At 48.3% G+C, this 20,504-nt stretch overlaps 1 protein-coding gene across 5 annotated transcripts in view; it reads left to right on the forward strand.

The window, feature by feature from the left end:
- The window catches only part of FOXN3 (forkhead box N3), a 402,468-nt gene that overhangs the window by 159,782 nt on the left and 222,182 nt on the right, over positions 1-20,504 (forward strand). For 2 of the 5 annotated variants that reach the window (XM_060004074.1, XM_060004075.1), the window contains exons 1-2: positions 5,147-5,458; positions 9,198-9,754. In XM_060004074.1, the coding sequence (XP_059860057.1) occupies positions 9,212-9,754 (543 nt within the window). In that variant the 5' untranslated portion in view covers positions 5,147-5,458; positions 9,198-9,211. Of the gene's footprint in view, positions 1-4,177; positions 4,350-5,146; positions 5,459-5,910; positions 6,060-9,197; positions 9,755-20,504 lie in introns of those variants that run through there. The other 3 variants (XM_060004071.1, XM_060004073.1, XM_060004072.1) reach the window with 3 other exon arrangements.

Here is a 20,504-nt window from a genome sequence, read left to right on the forward strand (position 1 = left end):
CCACCCTTCAGAACCTGTCAGGTAAACACCAAGGACGCACAAGAGGAAAACCCCAAGAGGGGATAACCGGAAAGCCCAAAGGATGCTTGAACGAGCCTTTGAAACTCACCAAGAGATGGAGGGTCTTCCAGCTGTGGTCCTGGGTGTCTCTTCCTTCTGCAAAGGAGGGAAGGAAGTGAGGAACTATTTTACTACGATGGACAGCATTCTCACATGTTATCTCAAAGACACTTAGTCAACCCACAATTAAGGAGTTATCTTTGAACATAATCTCTTGTCTTCTCATATTCAGTCATTGGATAGATTCTCTTGGTTCTTCCTGTGAAGACTCTCATGCATTCATTTTTTCCAGTCTCACTGACTACTTTCTAATTCAGTGGGTCCCAAAACGTGGTCCCTGGACCAGCAACAGCATCACCTAGGAGCTTCTTAGAGACGCAAATTCTCAGGCCCCAGCTCAGACCTACTGAATCAGACACTCTGGGGGTGGGGGCCAGCAAGCTGAGTTTACGTAAGCCCTACAGGTAATTCTGATGCACATTCAGGTTTGAGAACCACTGCTCTAATGGAACCCCCCTTTTATTATTCAAACATTATAAATGTGTTGGGTACTCATTGTAGAAAATTTGGAAAATATAGACAAGTATGAAAGAAGCAGGCAAAAAAATTACCCCATAACTCAACCCCACAGAGGGAAACACTATTTTACTATTTTAACATTTTTTCGTATTAAAAAATGTTAAAAAAGATAATCTTTGTTTCTGTATGGATTACTGCAGTGCTTTCTGATTGGTTCTGTCTACTTTTGGTCTTCCATTTCCTTCTTTCCGCTCCCAAAACTCATCTTGGGTCCATGATCCCATTCTTCTTTTTTAAAATTGAGATATATTTGACATATAACACTGTGTGACTTTAAGGTGTACAGCATACTGGTTTGATACATCATACTGAAATATTATCGCCACTATAGCATTAGCTAATACCTCTATTGTGTCACATAATTATCATTTCTTCTAGTATTGGGAATAATTAAGATCTAGTCACTTAGCAAGTTTAATGCTTATAATACAGTTTTGTTGTGTGTAATCACTGTACTGTGTATTAGGGCTCTAGGACTTATTTATCTACTAGAGGCAAGCTATTCTTTTTTTTAAAGCATATTTCTGATAGAGCAACTTCTGGATCCAAAAATACTCAATGAGTTCCTCTTCCCCTCTGATTACTGTACATAAACTGCTTACCTTAGCATTCAGGGAGTTTTGTGATAGGATGTTTCCTCGCTTATCCACTAATATGCATGCTCCATAAGGAACAAAAACTTTGTATCCCTGGAACCTAATAACGTCATGTACTTGGTGGGCACTCAATATATTTGTTCAAGGAATGAATGCATCTTCTTTTTTTTTTTTTTTTTTAATTTATTTTTGGCTGCCTTGGGTCTTCGTTGCTGCGCGCACGGGCTTTCTCTAGTTATGGCAAGCCGGGGCTACTACTCTTCGTTGCAGTGCGCAGGCTTCTCATTGTGGTGGCTTCTCTCTGTGGAGTATGTGCTCTAGGCACACGGGCGTCAGTAGTTGTGGTGCACGGGCTCAACAGTTGTGCCTCGTGGGCTCTAGAGCGCAGGCTCAGTAGTTGTGGCACATGGGCTCAGTTGCTCCACGGCATGTGGGATCCTCCCGGACCAGGGCTCGAACCTGTGTCCCCTGCATTGGCAGGCAGGTTCTTAACCACTGCGCCACCAGGGAAGTCCTGAATGCATCTTCTAATACAGTCAAGTCATAGTTGATAAATCTGTATGCGCCATTCACGGCTCCTGCCTGGAAAAGCAGTTTGTGCCGTGGCACTTTCTCAAAGTGCATATGCCTGGGACCTGTCCTAGGAGATTCTGATCTATTAGGTGTGGCTTCCCAGGTATCCCCAGTTGGGAAGCTCAGGTCTAGAATGTCCCTTCCCCGTTTCTATGGACCTATGTTTATTATTCTCCTTCCAAAGTCACCTCCCTTCCCCTCCCCAGTCCTGTTGTACCAGATGGTTCTACTATGCCTCCTGCTGTTAGGAGGGGAGAAGGGAAGAGTTACCTGAATTAGGCCAAGCCGATCAGTTTATTTCCCTGGGAATCTGAACTATGTAGCGGAAGGCTGAGGCAGTCTGAAGGTGGTGGGTGCTGGCAATCAGAAGGTCCTTTGCACTTGCCGCTGGCAGCCATGTGTGGTGATACATGAGTAGAGGAAGCCGGCCTTCAGGGAGGAGAGTGGACAGACATATAGAGGGAGGTAGGAAAGACAACTTGGTCTCAGAGGGAAAGAGGTGAATGGAGAGGAAAACCACCTAATGATGCCCCAGTTCCACGCAGTCCAGCTGTGCTTCCTGTCCCAGGCTTGACCCAAGTTCCCACTTGGGTATCCTTTTCCCTGGAGTCAACTTGAAGGATCCTGTTCAGAAGCCCGTCTTTCCAGGCCTGCCTCAGATTCCTCCTCGTCTTTGAAAATCCCTCAGGTCTTCTCACCTGCAGCCCTCTCTCCCGTTCCAGGGCATGTTGGAGAAGAAAGCGCAAAACACCACGGCGAGGGCCAGTCCTCTCCACAGAGGAGGAACCTGGGGTCCCAGGCTGATTGCGGACTGACTGGGCTAGAATCTGGGTTCTCCCGGTCGCAGATACAAGTACTCTCAGCCCAGGCCCAGATAGGGCCGTGGAACGGTCCCATCAAGTCCCCAATCAGGAAGTAGGTGTTGCCCAAAGTGAGTTCTAGAGCACACCTGGGATTCTGCTGTCAAACGTGTTTGTAAAACAATGATTTAAACAGTTCCACTTGTTTCTTTGAGGCTTCTCCGGCTCTAAGGCACAAGGGTCCTTCCTGCAAGTTCAAGAGGGGAATTGAGAACGAGGCTGTTCCTAAGCGAATTTGGCTTTTGCCCCCGTTTGTCAGGCAGCAGGTCCCAGAGATAGGAGTCTATGGAATTATAAGGTGGAAAGACCACTCTAAGCCTTCTTTTGGCTTTTAGCAAAGGTCTGTATTCCCCATTTCAGACAGACAGGCAACCACGTGTACCCCGCTCTCCACATCAGGCAGGGCTGGTCCACCACTTCCTCTTAAGGATGACGATACCTTCTCACAACTCTTGCTGCATTGGTAACGGGAGAGAGAAATTCAGAAATATGTTTGAGAATGGAAGAAACCAAAAGCCGCAGAGGGGAAGAGAGGTGAGCTCATGAAAGGCAGCTTACCTCACCTTACTCCACCCTCTGCTCAGGGGCTGCTCCTGGCCCTAAGCTTGCTGTGTCTTTAAGTTTCTGTTCACGTAGGATGGCTGCTTTAGACAGAGTCCTTGTACAATAACCACGCGCTTACATCGCGTCCTTTTGAGCTCTGAGGAAGAAGGAAAGGACAAGGGGTGAACGTAACTCGGTGTGTGAGTGTGGTCGGGTGCGGAGGCTTGGGACCTGGCAGTTGAAGGGGAGGACGGAAGAGGACTATTTCTTCCTCCCCAAGGCAGCAAAGGTCTCTGGCCTTGGTTCCTTTGATGAGAGGTTCACCAGCCTCAACTGATAGGCAGATGGAGGTATCTGCAATAGACTGAGCTCCTGTCCTGGCTTTGTTACCACCTCTGACCTTTAGAAACTTCGACTCAGGACTTCAGATATATCTCGTTTGTCCCTCTTGCTTCACGCTTTTTGCTTAGTGACTTGGGGTAGGTCAAGTGTTCAGTAATTTAAGGGGTGGGGCTGGATGACCTCAGGCTGCCCCTGGGCCTTCACCTCTGAATCATCTCCCAGGTGGGTGGGATTTGCCTTGGCACTGGTAAGTAATAAGGCCTGTGGTGAGTGCCCTGATGAAAACTTACCACCCACCATCTTGGAGCTTTGTGAAGTGGAACAACTCTCAGATTGATTGGGGTTTCCTTATTTTTGGAAATTAAAAAACTCAGAAACCCAGTGGGATTTTTCTCCGCCTTTGGCTAGGTTACAAGGTACTGCAACCTGGAGGGCTTTCTGACGGAGATCACTCCGGGCCTTCCCACTGGTTTTCCTGCGGTTTTCAGAGAGCTCAAAAGGGCCTGTCCTCTGGCTCAGGTGGTGGCCGGCAGAATGACCTGGGCTTCTCTTCTGCGCAGGAACCTGCTGATTTGGTTACCTGGGCGTGGTGTAAAATCGTATTTTTATTTATGTCACCACCAGGGTGTCCCGTTGGACTCTCCTTTCATCCTCTCTTGGTGTGGCTTCAGCAGCGGGTGGCCCATCTTTGCAGGCGCCTGAAGACTTGGAGTGGTGGCCCTGCGAGTTGTCGGTGGGGTTCGTGGAAGCTCTAAATATGAAAGACATGAGGCTTGTTTTCGCTGGAGGCTTAGAGGTCGGCTGGGGCGTTGAGCACAACCCACTGGAGGCCCCACGGTTTGGCCTTCAGGACGGGCCTCTTGCTCTGTAATCTGTAATGGCCACCCTCCCTCCCCCGGCAGACACGCGCCTGCGGACAGACGAGAGGAGCAGCCACCGGGGCGGGAGGCTGCGGTGCCTTTGTGCCTTTCCTCCCGGGGCACGAGGTGGCAGCTGGAGGAGGGCTGGGGATGGCCCCCGGGAGTCCCGCCAGGACGCCGTAGTTGGGGAGAAGTGGAATCTCTTCTCCCCCTCGCAAGCCTCGCCCGCATCGTAATTCTTTTTATTTTTACTTTCGAGCCATGTAAGGCATGCGGATGGGTAGGAGCGTTCCGGGGACACGTTGCCAGAGGCGCGGTGCCCGCCGGCCCGCGTGGCCAGAGCCCGGGGAAGGGACAGGCCGCGCGCCGCCCGCCCCACCAGACCCGCCGATCGCGGTCGCGGCTGCCCGGGGTCGCAGAGCCCGCGCCGGCCACCCCCGCTCCGCGAGTCCGCGGGAAGCGAGTCCGCGCGGCCCAGCCGGGTCTCGGCTCCGGCTGCGCCTCGGGAGCGCCCGGGCGCGGGTAGCAGGGCCGATCGTGGCGTGGGGAGCTCCAGCAAGGGCCGCCCCGGCGGGTCCGCGCCCCGCGCCCCAGGCCGCTGGCGGCCCGGCCCACGTTTTCCCTCTCTCCCGCTCCCTCCGCCCCCTCCGCTCCGTCCCTCCCCTCCGCTCCCCTCCCTCCCCGCGCTTCCCCTCCTCCTGCCTGGTCATGTGTCGCCTTTTTTTGTTTGCAGTGGAAACAATTTCTCGCCGCTCGGCGCGCCCCGGCCCGACGCGCCGCGGCGGAGGCGAGCGGGAGGCGGGACGGGGCGGGGAGAGCGGCGGGGCCGGCGGGAGGACGCGCGGCGCGCCCGGCGGACGCCGCAGGTCCCATGCCGCGCCGCGACCCCCGCGCCCCTGCCGCCCGCCGCCCCGGGCTCGCCGCGCCGCGTCCGCGCGTCCTTAGCCGGGCCACCAAGCTATGCCCGCTGGGCGCCTGCGAAAGTTTGTCGGCTCCCGCTGAAGGGCAGCGGCGCCCCCGCGTCCCCGCGACCCGCTCCGGCCAGGTGAGTTTGCTCCCCGCTCCCGCCAGCGCCCGAATGGGATTTGGGTGACTCGGGGCGGGGGCAGTTGTTCGAGGCCGTCCAGGAGGCGACCTCGCCGCTCTCGGCTGACCGGGGACTCCGCAGTTCCTGGGGGAGAGGGCCCGGGATTGGGGGGCCTGGCCGGGCGGGGAGACGGGAGCCCCCGAGCGGGGAAGTTGCCCAGTCCGAAGAGTTTCCTGCCCCGACGTGCGGGCTGTTTCCCGGTGCCTCGATTTCCGAAAAGCCGCCCTAAAGGAACAGAGTTAGTATTGTCCGCGAAGGACTGGATCCCCGCCGTTTCGGGCCGGGGCAGGGGGTGCCGATCAAGGGGAGACCCCAAGACGACAGACAGCCTCCTAACAAAGATTTCCCCCCCCCCCCCTCCCCAAACTGTGCAGGCTTGGCACCGGCAGAGAGAGTCTCCGGAGACTCTCGAGGCTTGACTCCTCCTCACCCCGGCCCTCTTTGAAACCCTCCTTGGGTCCTGGAGAAGTTGGGGGACGGCGGGCTTTTATTGATGTGTTTTTAAGGCTCGCCGCGGTGCGGCCAATAAAAGGTTTATGACATCTGACCGGCAGTGAAGGTATGCGAGCTCCCAATTGCCCTGTATACGGGCAGAAGAGCAGTTTCCCCGTTGCCTGGCAACGCCGCTGATTGACGCGGGACGCAGCCAATCGCCGCTCCCGCAGGTCCCCTTGAAATGTTTTTGACAAGTACAGTAGACTGGAGTGGAGCGCGTGCGTGCGTGCGCGCGCGCAGGGGGGGGGGTTGCCCTCCCCCCCCCCCCCCCCCACCAAACTCGCAACTGCCCTGCTCGGCTTGGAGAGGATTTCTCAACTTTTTAAAGTTCACATTGAGCATCTGTTCAGAGCTGGGCCAGTAATGTCTTTGTCAGTTATTTGGAGCCCTCTGGTAGTGGGCAAGAAACTAGCTTTCCTGCTGCGTTTTCTCCGTTAAAAAGGAAAAAAAGATAAGAAAACACAGCAAGTCATAAAAAAACAAGAAGAGGGTGTGCGTGTGGGGAACGTAACCAATAGCAAACCGAAAAATTGTTAAGGAGGTCACTAGTGAATAACTATTTGCGGATCCGGTGGAGCAACCTTATTGGCAGCAGATTAAAAATGTTTGCTTAACTGCAGACTCACATGATCCGGATTCTTTTTTTTTCCCCCCTCTAAAATAGGAGGAAAGAAAGATTTGGTGAATTATGTAGTTAGAGTATAATAATGGAAAACTCCTCAGCTGTGGTTTCTGGGAACTGTTTTTTAAAATGGAACTGTAGTGATCAGCAGCTCTTGATACCGTTGCTATAAAATGCGGGGTTTCTAGGGATGTAGTTAACAGTTGGAGAACATGGGGGGCACAGAAACACAAAGCAGACAAATGATCCAAGGGTGCTGGGCCCCGGTAACCCTCTTTTCTTGACAGTGCTGTTCTTCTAATAAAACCATATAGCTGGCAATGTTTGTTTAAAACAAAAGAAAACGTGGAGAATAGAGTGTTGGTTCCTTTGGGAAGCTACTGACAAATAAGCAAATTAAAAAGAAAGAGAGCAGCATGTTGTCATAGCAACAGTGCAATTAAATTACTTTACTGTCAGCCATGATATAATTTTCCTGTTTGGAAGCTCAGGAGACATAAAACTTTCCTCTGGAGCTAAAGTTGACTTCAGTGGCTGGGTCGTTGTTCTCTTTTGTACTCGACCATGTGGATATTCCTGGTTATCAGAAAATTAGGTTTTTTGATGGGGGTACGTCGAAACTTTGAGAGAGACAAGCCTAATTTTGATTTGTTCGTAAAGAAGGTAAAAGAATCAGGCTGGTCTCTGTCTTACCCCCAAATTTAAGATACTAGATTATTCTTTAAAATGTGTCCTGTACTACTCAGGTTAGCCTCCTTTTTTGATGAAAAAATATTCCCTGTGGATGAACCCGAGGTAGGTATCTGAACTGCCCTGCTTCCATGGGACTTTGGTCTCTGTGGATGTTTTCCGTCCTTAGCGGTGGACATCTACAAGCAGCTCCAGAGAGCTCCCCCTCAGGCCTTCGGTCTGTAGGTTCTGTTTGTCCACTTCTGGGGAGGGGGCCTGCTACCGTTCTCAGGCACCTTTGACTAGCTGTTTAGTGCCCCACATTATGCTTTCTAGAATCTCATTCTAGAGCTTCCCTAGCTGAAGTGGCAGTTATTTTAGGCATGTTATCAGTGGGCATTTTGAGCCTTAGAATGATCATGTCTTTGCTCTTGATGTGTTCATTCTTTTTTCTAGATAGACTGCTTGATCTTACTCAGGGGTGGGGTGGAGGATAAAACAGACACCAAGCGCATTGTCTGAGCACTGTAGACGGAGAGTGGGAGACCTCTTTCATTATCTTACTGTTCTTTCCGTCTCACATTGAGTGCTTCAGGGGTGAATGTGCCTTGTATCTGTCGGGGTCATTCTTTTTGTGGACTTGTCACCTCCCCCATTGTCTTTCCTCATCAGATATTTTACTCCCTGTTCTAGGTCATTGATAACAATGGGGGAGGGGTAGAGTAGAATTCTGTAGCAGTTTTTGTTGGATTTGCCTTCCTGTCTTGAAGCTCGTGGTTGCTCTCCTGAATTTTTTCACCGACTTTAACTTCAGTTAATGGCTTATCTTCACATTCCCATGTATTTGTGTGGTGTCTGACGTTACTCACTTTTTTGTTCAGTTTGTAGTGTCCCAGAGAAATTAAATGTACTTCCCCCTCCAGTTTGAATCCACAGAATTCCTTGACATCGCTCTTTAGACTTGCCAAATGTTAAAGTTTCAGTTTTAGGTTATGACTTGTGGAGAAAGAAGGAAAAAAAAAATCAAATAAAACATTACCAAATTTATGCTCATCATAGCCATAGTTTTGATTCCTAGGCAGTTGCAGCGGTCTTTGTATGGAAAGAGCTGAATTTAATCTGAACCAACTGGCCTTAAACTTATAGGTATGTCCCTTTTTTTTCTTGAGAAAGATAAACAGTGAGACCTGTCACCCAAAGTGACATGGGCTGTGGTTGCACTTATTTTGTGGTTATTGTGCAGCTTGAAAGAATTTGTACATATTCATGTATAATAGGTAAACTGAGGCAGCAGGCAATAACTGATTTTTCCAGGGTCACAGTGAGAGTCTTCATAGATCAGGAAGAAGGTATTGTGGAATTTCCCATTGTTTTTTTTTTTTTTTTTAATTGAAGTATAGTTGATTTACAATGTTGTGTTAGTTTCTGGTGTACAGCAAAGTGATTTTATACGTGTATATATATTCTTTTTTGTATTCTTTTCTATTGCGGTTTATCATAGGATATTGAATATAGTTCCCTGTGCTATACAGTAGGCGTATCCATTCTATATATCATAGTTTGCATCTGCTAATCCCAAACTCCCAATCCACCCCTCCCCCTCCCATTCTCTTCTTGGCATGTGCACGTTGAAGGTGCTGTGAACATTTCCTGTCTTGTACCTAAGGGCTAACAGGTCATTGTGCTATGTGCGTGGTAGACCGAATTTACTACTGTTAATCGGGCATCTCTGTGTGGTGGAATGTGGGTTAATGTCACTCAGTGTGGGAGCTGTGAGGGGATGTTCCTAAGTGGTAGGGGGTCCCCAGAGGTGGCAGGGGTGGGAGGGGGGCATAATCATTAGGGGGGGCATGGCTGCCTCTCTGTTTTGGGTTTCACCGCCTCGTCTTCTCTCTGTCGTGTGTTTCCCAGGAGCCTTCACGTAAATGGGTCCAGTCATGCCTCCCAGTAAGAAGCCAGAAAGCTCAGGAATTAGTGTCTCCAGTGGGCTGAGTCAGTGTTACCGGGGCAGCGGTTTCTCCAAGGCCCTTCAGGAAGACGATGACCTCGACTTTTCTCTGCCTGACATCCGATTAGAAGAGGGGGCCATGGAAGATGAAGAGCTGACCAACCTGAACTGGCTGCACGAGAGCAAGAACCTGCTGAAGAGCTTCGGGGACTCTGTCCTGCGGAGCGTCAGCCCCGTCCAGGACCTGGACGATGACACGCCCCCATCCCCTGCCCACTCCGACATGCCCTACGATGCCAGGCAGAACCCCAACTGCAAGCCCCCCTACTCCTTCAGCTGCCTCATATTTATGGCCATCGAGGACTCTCCAACCAAGCGCCTGCCGGTAAAGGATATCTACAACTGGATCTTGGAACATTTTCCGTATTTTGCAAACGCACCTACTGGGTGGAAAAACTCAGTGAGACATAATTTGTCCTTGAATAAGTGTTTTAAGAAAGTGGACAAAGAGAGGAGTCAGGTAAGCCTCTGGGTCTGGAACTCACGTTTTTCTTTTTGAAATTAAACCTGTCTCTCCATTAATAAAAAATGTTCAGGAATGTAAATTCACCACAGGGAAGTAGCACAGAAACGCGGGTAATTCGATCTCATTTCATTCATTTAGATAATTGTCAAGAACTTCCTTTTCCTGTGTTTGGGGTTTCTAAAGCCAGATTGAGGGTTTCCCACTGGGGAACATGGTTACAAAACGGTGGTTTACAGACTTGATTGGCTCTGAGTATCATTGTCCTTCAGAGTCGGTGGGTGGGTCCCCCTTTGGTTTTGGACACCAAACAAAAGTCTGTATTTTGATGGCAGCCATGAACCATGAGGTGTGTGTGTATACATACATACATACATATATATATGTCTCTGTGTGTGTGTGTGTGTGTTTGTATATTTGAGGAAAGTTGCCACTGAGGGCTAGAAAAAAATGGCATCTATTTTCGTTCTGAATATTAACTTGGAGAAAGGCAGCTGGTCCGGGATTCTGGAATAAATGGACAGTGGTGGACATTGCGGGGGGTGATTTGAGCATCCTTCTATACTCCAAGACCAAAGACACGAATTGCCCAGGTGACTCTCTTGAAATCGGGTGTCTACAAAGTGTTTGGCAACTTTGAAACTCCCTCTGAGTGTGGAAGGTGGGCTGAGGGTAAGACTGACTTTCAGAAGGTGGAATTTTGACTTTAAAGCCTTTAAAGCTCCAGCTTCGTGGTTCGCTAAAGAAAGACAGTTTTAATAATTTGCTTTATTTTTCTTGTAAGGAACACAATAGGTACGGTAGAAATAGGATTGACGGTTAGAGCTGGAAATCAAAATTGTGACCTAGCTTGGGGTTCTGAAAAGTAACGTAGCAACAGTTAAAATAACTTGCCAGAAAACGTACTCGCCACAAAGTTTTCGTGTTGCCCTGTTCTCACGGTTTTGGTTTCCGTGTTAGTGGTGCTGTGGTGTGGAGCTGGCGGTCTGCTTTCCAACCTTTTTAAAGTTCAGGTTCGGTCTCAGGACCCCTCTGGAGTGGGCTCAGCAGCTGTGCAGGGTTGGGGCCTTTCATTTCTTTCTTTCCAGGAACAGGTATGTGCTTCCAGTTGAATCTTGAGCCTGAGAAGATTCTACTTGTCCTTGGCCTGGAAGACTACGACTGTGGCAGTGGTGAAGCCCTAGTTTTCCTTGCTGCCACTGGACACGTTTGTCTGCAGATGCTGTTCACCCAGAGTTTATGTTAAGATGGAGTGTGGGGGCTTCCCTGGTGGCGCAGTGGTTGGGAGTCCGCTTGCCGATGCGGGGGACGTGGGTTCGTGCCCTGGTCCAGGAGGATCCCACATGCCGCGGAGCGGCTGGGCCTGTGAGCCATGGCTGCTGGGCCTGCGCGTCCGGAGCCTGTACTCCGCGGCGGGAGAGGTCGCAGCGGTGAGAGGCCCACATACCGCAAAAAAAAAAAAAAAAAAAAAAAAGATGGAGTGTGGGCATGCAGGGTTTGAGGGGGGTGTTGCCCAGGAAGAGGAAAGATGTGGAAACTGCGGAGCTTTGCCGCTGATCGTGGGTGCAGGTGGTGCCTGGATCCAGCGTGCAAGTGTGAACACTCCTGAGTGCTCTGGGCCCTGCCTTCCCAGTTACGTCCTTATTTTTATGTAACTGTAACAATCGCGGGGCACTGCTGCTGTCCCCAGGTGTCCATCACTTGCTCTCCTCCCCTCCGCATCCGAGCATGGGCATCCTAAGACCGACCTCCGGACTTGGCTCTGCTGAGTGTTTTAAGATCATTCCTTGAACTTAGAGAAAATTCATCTCTCCCCTGTAAAGAACCAAGTCTGTGGTCTTAAAAACTTCCATATGGGTGGGTGCTCAAGAAAGGGAAAATCTTGGGAAGCAATTCCAGGGTTAGAAGGTAGAGAAGAAAGGGCTGTCAGGTCCGCCAGAGCAGCACGTCCCTGATGAAGCAATGATCAGGGCTTTAAGTTGGTGTGAAATGATTCTGCAAGTTACCACATGCCTGGGTCGGCGTGTTTGTCATCACGCCGGGGCACATAATAGTAATTTAGCAAATGCACACTCTGAAATGTTAAACAAGACCAGCTCCAAAGTATGCAGAGAGACTCGGGAGTATTATTCATCAGCCTGGGGAGTGACAGGCGGGCGTTGGATAACACTCTGGCAGGAGCGCCGTCACCCCCTTGCACCCCCCTGCCCCGCTCTGGGAGTCGTGTTTTCCTGGGATGATGGTTGTCATTCTGCAGATAGCGCCTGTAGAAAGGGAATGGTTTTAAGGGCTCGAGTTTGTTTATCTTGTGAAATGTTGAGTTCTGGCTTCCTGGGCGTACCGACCTGTATTAACATGTTTCTGATCAGATGCCAGTCACTTGTGTGGCTGGGAGTTTGTTCCCGGGGTTTGTGATGCTGTGAGAACAAAGCAAGGTGTGTGAACTCCCCATTTTACTCCTCTTTCCTCGGATAACCTTGGGGCCAGCTGCTGGCTGCCCTGAGAGGGGCAGACTCCCGGGTACCCTCAGGCACTGGTCTCGACCCCTTTCATTTGTGGTTTTCTCCGGTGGCCAGCTGAGTAAGGCAAAGGCATTTCCCTCACACTCTGCCCAGGGGAAGCTCCTCGGGCTCTCAGGTAAGCTCATGTTTTCCCAGAGGATTTTACTTGGCTGTAGCTCCCATGCTGAGGTTCTGCTGCAACACAGTGACTAAATGTGCGCAAATGTTGGTGAGAAAGATGCCAGGGGAAGGGGAGGATGGAAGCCTTGCGAGCTGTGTTTGCAGAGTTAGCCATTCCGCTTTTTGTTTTCTTTTTAAAAGTGTGGGACACGGTTTTAAGCGTGGCATAAGCATGAGAATGCAGAATGTGGTGTGATCCTTGTCCCTGGGGGCTCGGGACAGTCCCCTGCTGCACGGCTGCTTGGTGGGGTGCTAGAGAGGGAGCAACCTGGGTGGCACCGGAATCACCTGCGGCACTTACACACCACCGCCGCTTCTCGGCCCCTTCCTGGAGACTCTCATTCAGCGGGTTTGAGGTGGGCTGGGGAAAACTGAAATTCTCATAAGCTTCATAGGTATTTCTGACTTACAGCCAGATTTGGGAATCCCTGAACTAGATCCCCTTTTGGGTTCTTTCCAGTGCTGAGATTTCGTCAAGGACATATTCTCATGAATGGGTAAGTTAGGTGAGAAGAGAGGTTTTTTTTTTTTTTTTTCTTCCTGTTTTATCTCTAATAGGACTTTGAGAGATAGCGTTTTTTTTGTTTGTTTGTTTTGTTTTTGTTTTTATTCCAATCATGGAAAATTTCAAGCATATACGGTGGAGAGAATCAGTCACTGTATGGTAGTGACTGCATACAGTAGTACAGTGACTCTGTATAACCACCATCACTGCCCACACCAGATTTAGTAGTTAACAAGGGCTTGCCTCTCTTCCTTTGTTCATTTTTTCTTTTTTTTTGGCTGTTGCTTAAGTATTTTGAAGCAAATCCTAGCCCTCATGTCATTTTATCCCAACATATTTTAGTGTGCGTAAGAACGGTTTCCATAACCACAATGCCAGTGTTACCTCTGATAAAGTGAACAGTTCTTTGGTATCACCTAAAGGCAGATCTGTGTTCAGATATCCTGGATGGCTTACAAAATGTTTGTTTGAATAAGGATCCAAACATTGTTTACACATTGCATTTGGCTTTGTTTCTTCAGCCTGTTTCCGTCCACGGCAGACCCCTGCCCCTTCCTTGTCCAATAGACCCCTCCACGTAATACGTCTGCTTCATTGGGGTTTCGTGAAGCTTGTTCCTCTGTCCCCTCGTGCATATATTCTGTGAAATGGAAGTAAGTGCTAAAAGGCTAGATCCCATTCCGGCTGTTTTCCCTCAGGAATACTTTATAGACGAGTCTCGTGCCTCCTCACATCAGGAAGGCTGGTTGACCCACTCCTGGGGACGCTGCGCTCGTGTTGTGGGTTCACGTAGAGTCGGCTGCTTCCTCCTCTGCAAAGTCCCCGTAAGCCTTTCATCTTACGGTTTCATCTGTGGATGCCCTTTGCCCACATCAATCAAGATTGAGGTCCAAAGTCTGGGATTAAGTTTTGTTATTTCCTAAATACAGTTCTCAGTTGGAACCGTAAGATTAGCATGTACTAACCTCTCCGAGTATTTGTAAATGAGAAGTAAAGTGTACTTTTTATTTTTTTATAAACTGGATTATAATGGCTCAGGGGTGTGTGTTTGCTGTTTCTCTGCTTTTTCTTTACTTCCCCGCTTGACACTTTAACAAAACACATTGTTGTCATAACAGGGTTTATAAAGGAAACAGTGTACAGAAATATGTTTATTATATCCAGGGCTGAGTGCTTTAAGTACAGTTTTAGCTTGTAAATATAAGCAGCTTGTCTTGGTTGAAAGAGGCCTGGATTGGAAGCCAAGATACCTGGTTCTAGTTCTGATGCCGGAGATACATGGCTGTCTTGGGCCTCAGTTTTCTCAGCTATAGAAGCAAGAGTTTATTGTTACCCGAAGCTTCTTAATTTGGGCTCTGTGAATGTGAGAGGCTTTGCAAACAGCCTGAAATTATTGACAACATGTCACGTGACTATGCATTTTCCCAGAGGATCTCAAGATTTTGTTTGCTCAGTTTTTAGGTTCTTAATGGGACCTCTGACCCTGGAAAGGTGCAGACCCACTGGTGTATTATAATAACAATAGTGGACTTACTGTGGAACACTTTCTTTGTGCTTTCCCAATATATCATTTCTTTCTCACTACAACCCTGTGAGGTAGGCCCTAGTTTCATTCTTAAAATAGATGATGAGTTAAGCTCAGAGTGGTTAAGCAACTTGCTGGAGGTCACGCAGCTCGTAAGTAGCACAATAGGAATTCACCTGAATTCCCTACAAACCTAAAGGGCATGTGCTGAAGTTAACTCTGGTGCCTGAGCACACGTTCTCAGTGTAGACGCTGCTGTAGATGATCTCTATGTGCTTCCCCAAAGTAGCCTATGATCATGAGTTATAGGGGAATTAAAATAACCCAGATAAACTCAGAATTTACTCTGCAGGTACAGGATAGAGAAGGGTAAATATAGAGAATATTTTTGTGCTGTCAGGACGGGGCCAAGCTCTGTCCTTGTCAAGCAGCTGGAAGGGTGTCGGCGTTTGCACGAAGCCTATCATGGCCCTCCAGCTCCCTGTTTCCAGGCTCTTCCCAGGCCCCCTGCCTCCCAGGTCCCCTCCACTGAGGTCTGGCCCAAGTTCAAAGCCCCTTCTCCCTGCCTAGACACTGTTTATACAAGTTCTCCCTCTAATTCCCAGCCCCCTTGGTGTTCGCTTTTCCATCCTGGTGGATGAAATTCTTTTTCAAAGGCAGTTTTGAAAATGGAGCACCTCTTATATGGCAACACCCCCATATCACAGTTGCTCTCATTCCCTCCTCTTGGGGGTGCGACCACAGCATTTCCCTTTCCCGTGAAATGGCCCCCATTCCTGTGATGGTCATTTTAGGAAGAAGAAAGCCTGTAGCTACTACTGTTATTATGTTTTGGGGGGTGGGGATAAATGATGCTCTTTGAAAAACTGTGCAGTTCTGTCCTGATGAGTAAATTACTAAAAATCAGGGTAATGTTCGATGGTAGGACATGCAAAAATGAGATGAAGTGTATAAGATTCTTCCGTGGCCTCTGGGGCAAGTGACGGTCCCGTCTATCCCTGCGCTGGCGCTGCCCTGGACAGCAGTAGGAACACAGCCTCTTTCTCACCAGCGCCCACTCCCTGGCAGGCTGCTTTCCATTGTCTATGCTATAGGCTGTGTAGCCTTGGAAGGCTGAGACATTACCAGCCTTTCAGGCCGTCTCTGGGGGCCCTGAAATAAACATACCCCCATGTCACAGGCCCTGGAATAGGAAGCACTTCATACCAGCATCCTCAGTGAGGCCAAAAAATCTATGTACTGCCTTCGGCCACGCTGCCCCGCCGATCTTGCCCATTTGTTCCAGGCACTGCTCTGTCTTGATTCTTCCAGGCATAGATGCTTTGGCTGGGGGGACATTTCTGTTGTCTTGCTCTTGCCAGCTGTTCATTGCTCATTCATTCATTCGACAAACTTTTTAAAGCACCTGTTGTGCTCAGTACGTACTATACTTAACTATACGAAGTGCTAAAAGGGTGCAAGATTGAATGTATGTGGCCATGGCCTAGAAAGACTTCGTGGTCCAGTGAGCCCCACCTGCAGAAATTCCTTCTGGCTAACGGAATTCACCAGCAGAAGCCCTTCTTTCAGCTCTCTCTCCCCCTTTTACTTATCTGTTTCTGGTTTCTCACATCATTGCTTTTCTGGCCCTTCCATTTCAAGGATACCCTGCTTTTCTAGTCCTCACAGTGACTCCCCTGCTGTTGACCTTGATGAGGGTCTATACACGTGTTCTGGAAAGCTTGGTTCTTGGGGATCACAGGGCCCCATTAATGTATCTGTCCAGTATCATTTTGCAAAGTAGGGCTTGGTAGTCCCTAGGTAGGTCTATGAGATGCTTCTTCATTGACGTACTGGCTGGATATGCAACCAGCAAGAAATTATTCTCAGAACCTCCCCTGTTGAGCTGAAGAGGCTCTAGGATTTCCCTTTGAAATCACTTTAGCTGCAGGATAATTCTCTGTGCTAAATAATATAGGAAGTTGGCACACCGATCTCCTATTTGAAAGTCATGTGTTCCGCTTCTTTCACAAATAGCGATGGGTTGTTGGGACTAATCGGTATCCTCTCATGGAGCCCTTGGCCATCTTAATGCTCTTAAGCTTTAGCAATATGATGGCAGATTGTAGATTTTTTAGAAAATTCTGTCTCCTTCCCAGTGGACATTTTTGCACTTGAAACAGATGATGATATATTTAAAAGCTAATGTAATGTTCGTTTCGATGATACTGTGTTTATTAGCCTGGTCTTTTGTTTGCAGATTTGGGATTCGTGGACCCCTTAAAGTGTTTAATTCTTGTTCTCCACCCTTGTCGCTTTTAACTTTTTTGCGGCTTCTCTCAATGAATACATCCAGCCAGCCCTGTAAGAATTTATCTTGGCTACATTTGCTTCAACACTGGCTTAAAGTTTTCAGACGGTAGGAATTGCATCCCGCCGCTCCTGTGGAATGCCTCCCTGTTACTAGGACATCAGTATCTCATTGCCTATAATTTAAGGGGCTTCGAGCACCTTCTGCTTATTAGTTACTTTATTCAGTAGAATTGTTTGGTGATATCAAAGGTTAAAATTGAAAACGAGATTTGGTTCTTGGCTTTTAGGAGTTTACATTCCAGTGAAATAGGAGACATTATAAAAATATAAATAAAGAAGAGTAAACCGTCACAGGTATGAGAAGTGTACCAGATCAGTAAGTGATTGGTGTCATTGAGGTCAGTCAAGGAGGCTTCCCCTCCCCAACGAGGGGCACTTGGAGCTGACATAAAAGACAGTAACGGACAAGTTTTGAATATTCCTTAGGGGGGGCGGGGCGGGGGGCACTTGAATAAATTGTTAACAAAGCATGAATGAACATGAGACCTCCAAGAATAGAGTAGTTAGGATGAGGTTTGACTGTTTCTATTATAAATAGAAACTCCAAATAACAGTGAATTAAGCTAGAAGTGCATTGCTTTGTCACATAAAGTAAGTCTTGAGGTATTGGACAGAGATCAACATTCCGTTTATCTTTCTGCTCTACTGTGCTTAATACACTGCTGGTTTCCATTCTCAAAGTCTTCTTATGGTCCAAGATGGCATCTGCTAGCTTGTTCTCATTTTAGGAAGCACAAAGGGGTATGCAGGGAAGGACAAAAAGGGGTTCCATTGAGTTACCAATTTTAGGGAACTTTTCCAGAAACAGGCCCCACCCCCCACCCCGCACTCTGCTTTCATCTTATTGGCTAGCACCTGGCCACATGACCCCTCTTGGCAGCAAAGAAGGCTGGGGAATGTAGTCTTTTAGCTGAGCCCATTGCAATCGCAAATAAAATGCTGGTTCTCTTACTAAGCAAGCCTGAGATTTTCTGTCACAGAAGTCTAGGCGGCCTAGGAGATGCATGTTGCTGGACCCAAGGGATGTGTTGGAACAGTATCAGAGAAAAGCAAAGAGAGAAATGGGTGGTCGGAGAGGTTATGTAAATGAGTATGAAGAATTGGTGGGGAGCTAGGATGCTAAAGGGGGAAATTTAAATTGCTCTTGTAACTTAAAGCAGAGATGATGACCCGTTTTTCAAATATTCCAGTTAATCAGCATTTTGCTTCCAGATATTCTGGTTAAATTGCATTTAATATCTTCAAAAGCAATAGCTTGATAGAGGTGAAGATGTAGTCTGTGGCAGGTGTGATAAGAAGAAAAGCAAGGGAAATATATGGTTGAAGATAGGGAGGAACGTAAAGTAGTTCTTTTAATAATAACTTGATGCTTTGCTGTGCGAGGTTACTGACAGTTCCAAGAAGAGAATGAAGCCTTTGATTTACGTGTGTGTGTCTGTGTCTGTGTGTGTGCACGCGTGCTGTTTGAGTACCTTTGCTTGTGAACACAGCAGGAGACCGGTAAATACTGGCAGAGGGACTGTGCTGCTGCTCAGGGGAACAGGTTCTCCAATTACCCTTCCTTTTCCTCCTTTTGTCCCCACAGGGTTTGTGCGGGGTCCCCTCTGGGCCCAGTGAGGTCAAGGTCAGTGTTGCCTTCCACTTATTGGAGCTCTGTGAAGGGCCTCATAGAAAGCGATGACTGTCATCCTTGAGGGACAGGACCCATAAATGATTTAACTGATGTCATTAGATAGAAAACAGTCAGCTAGCAGAACACTTGTACATACGTACTTTGTTTTTAGAAGAAAAGGCCAAGTCAGGTGAGCGCTGACTCCAATCATGGCTGTCGTGGAAGGAGAAGAAAATCCAGTCTCGTGGCACCAGAGGACAGGCAGTGTGGCACAGAGCTGGGGTGCCGAGTCACGCTAAGTACTCCCGGAATACTTCACGGAATGCTGAGTTCCTTCTAGAATCTTCCCTAGATGCAGTCATGTAAAGTGAGAACCTGCATTCGCAGCCACAGTTCTGAGACCCTACGGAAGCCTTACTTTGCAAAGTAAAAAATAGACTCCTCACAAAAAGATGTAGAAGTACTTCTCCTTCATCGTAGAAGTATTTTCAGCGGTGGTTCATCTGTGCCATGTGTTTGTGGAGGGCCAGGCACTGTTCTGGGTGCTGGGGACACAGTGGTGACCTGTGATGGTCCCTCACATTTCTCCTGGACCATCCATGGGGTGGGGACAGGGAGGGTGACAGGGAGGCACGTGTTAAACGTGTAAACAGTAGATCCATACATGGACACATAGGTACTGTATCAGATGATGATACATGCAGTGAAGACAGTAAAATGGGATAATGTACCAGAGAGGGGTGGGGAGGAGAGAGGCAGGCTTCCTGGAGGAGCTGACTGGGCCACGCCTTGAATGGCAAGAGGGATGCAGCCGAGCAAAAACTTGGGACAGAGAGAACAGCATGTGCAAAGGCCCTGAGGTGGCAGTGGCTTGAAATGTACAAGCACCAGAAAGAAGGCCTGTAGGAAGTACGTCCGTGAGGGGAGAATGAGGTGTTTAAAGGGGCTGGAGGGGGAACATCTGTTTGGGGCTTGTTCCTGTGGTACAGGTTAGAGATGATGGAAATGATGCTGGCTTAGACCAGGATTGGGATTTGCAGATGAAGGTGTATGTGCAAACATGGGTTGGGAAGTGAGATGGGGGTTAGAGCAAAAAATACTATTTTGGCCATGTTAAATTTGAGATGACTTTTGAACATCTAGGTGGGGCTATCAAGTTGGAAGTTTGGTATGTGAGTTTCAAGCTCACTAGAGAAGTCGGAGTAGAGTTATGAATCTGGGACGCATTAGCGTTTATTTGGTGGAAACTAAAGAGGATTTCTGGATTACCTCTCCATCAGAGAGGAGCTGAAATCAAACCTCTATTTTAGTTCTGTAGGAAATTATATTTCCATTAGTGTTTGACAAGAAAATTCATTTTGGGGTATATTCAACATGGCGAATAAAAACAAAAGCGGTTTATATTTAGAGGGAGAAACTCCGAATTATTTCAAAAATAACTTATTTGTAGTTATGGTAGTTACTGCCTGTAGTTTTGTAGGCAGAAGAGAACAACTTTTGCTCCTTGTAACGAGGGTATAACTTCTAAACGTGTTCAGGGCCAGTGGCATCTCTGATATGATGAGAAAAATGCACTCCGCTAAACATCCCATTTAGTAGAGCCCCCTAACCCATGGCTTTGGCGAGTTCCCTGCCATCTGGTCTCTGGCTGGAGAGAGGAATTTTTCTTGTATATGTGTCTCCATAGCAACGAGTTTGCATTTGATATGGTAAGTAAGCAGTTGCCTTAGCAACGGAGTTGCTGATGTGGTGGCTCCCCTGCTTTCCGGGAATGGATAAGCTGACCAAACTAGTTTCGATGTATCGTGTAGGGCGCTGTATTTGTAGGACTGCACACGCTGGCCCTGCTAGTGTAAAATCAGTCCTGCTTTAAAAGAGATCGCTGCCCCTCCCGCTTCCAGGAGGAAGGGCTTACCCAGGTAATAAATCAGGCAAAAGTAGTTGCTGTCAGTTGAAATAGATTCTAAGAGGGATCTCCTGGTGGAATTTATTTAGTTTCATTTAAGGAGAATGTCCTCGGCAGGGTGCATTTGGTTGCAAGGCAAACAGAGTCCCTCAAGTTGCCTTAAGTA

Source organism: Delphinus delphis, chromosome 2 (assembly GCF_949987515.2).
Source record: "Delphinus delphis chromosome 2, mDelDel1.2, whole genome shotgun sequence".
Taxonomy (NCBI): Eukaryota; Metazoa; Chordata; class Mammalia; order Artiodactyla; family Delphinidae; genus Delphinus; species Delphinus delphis.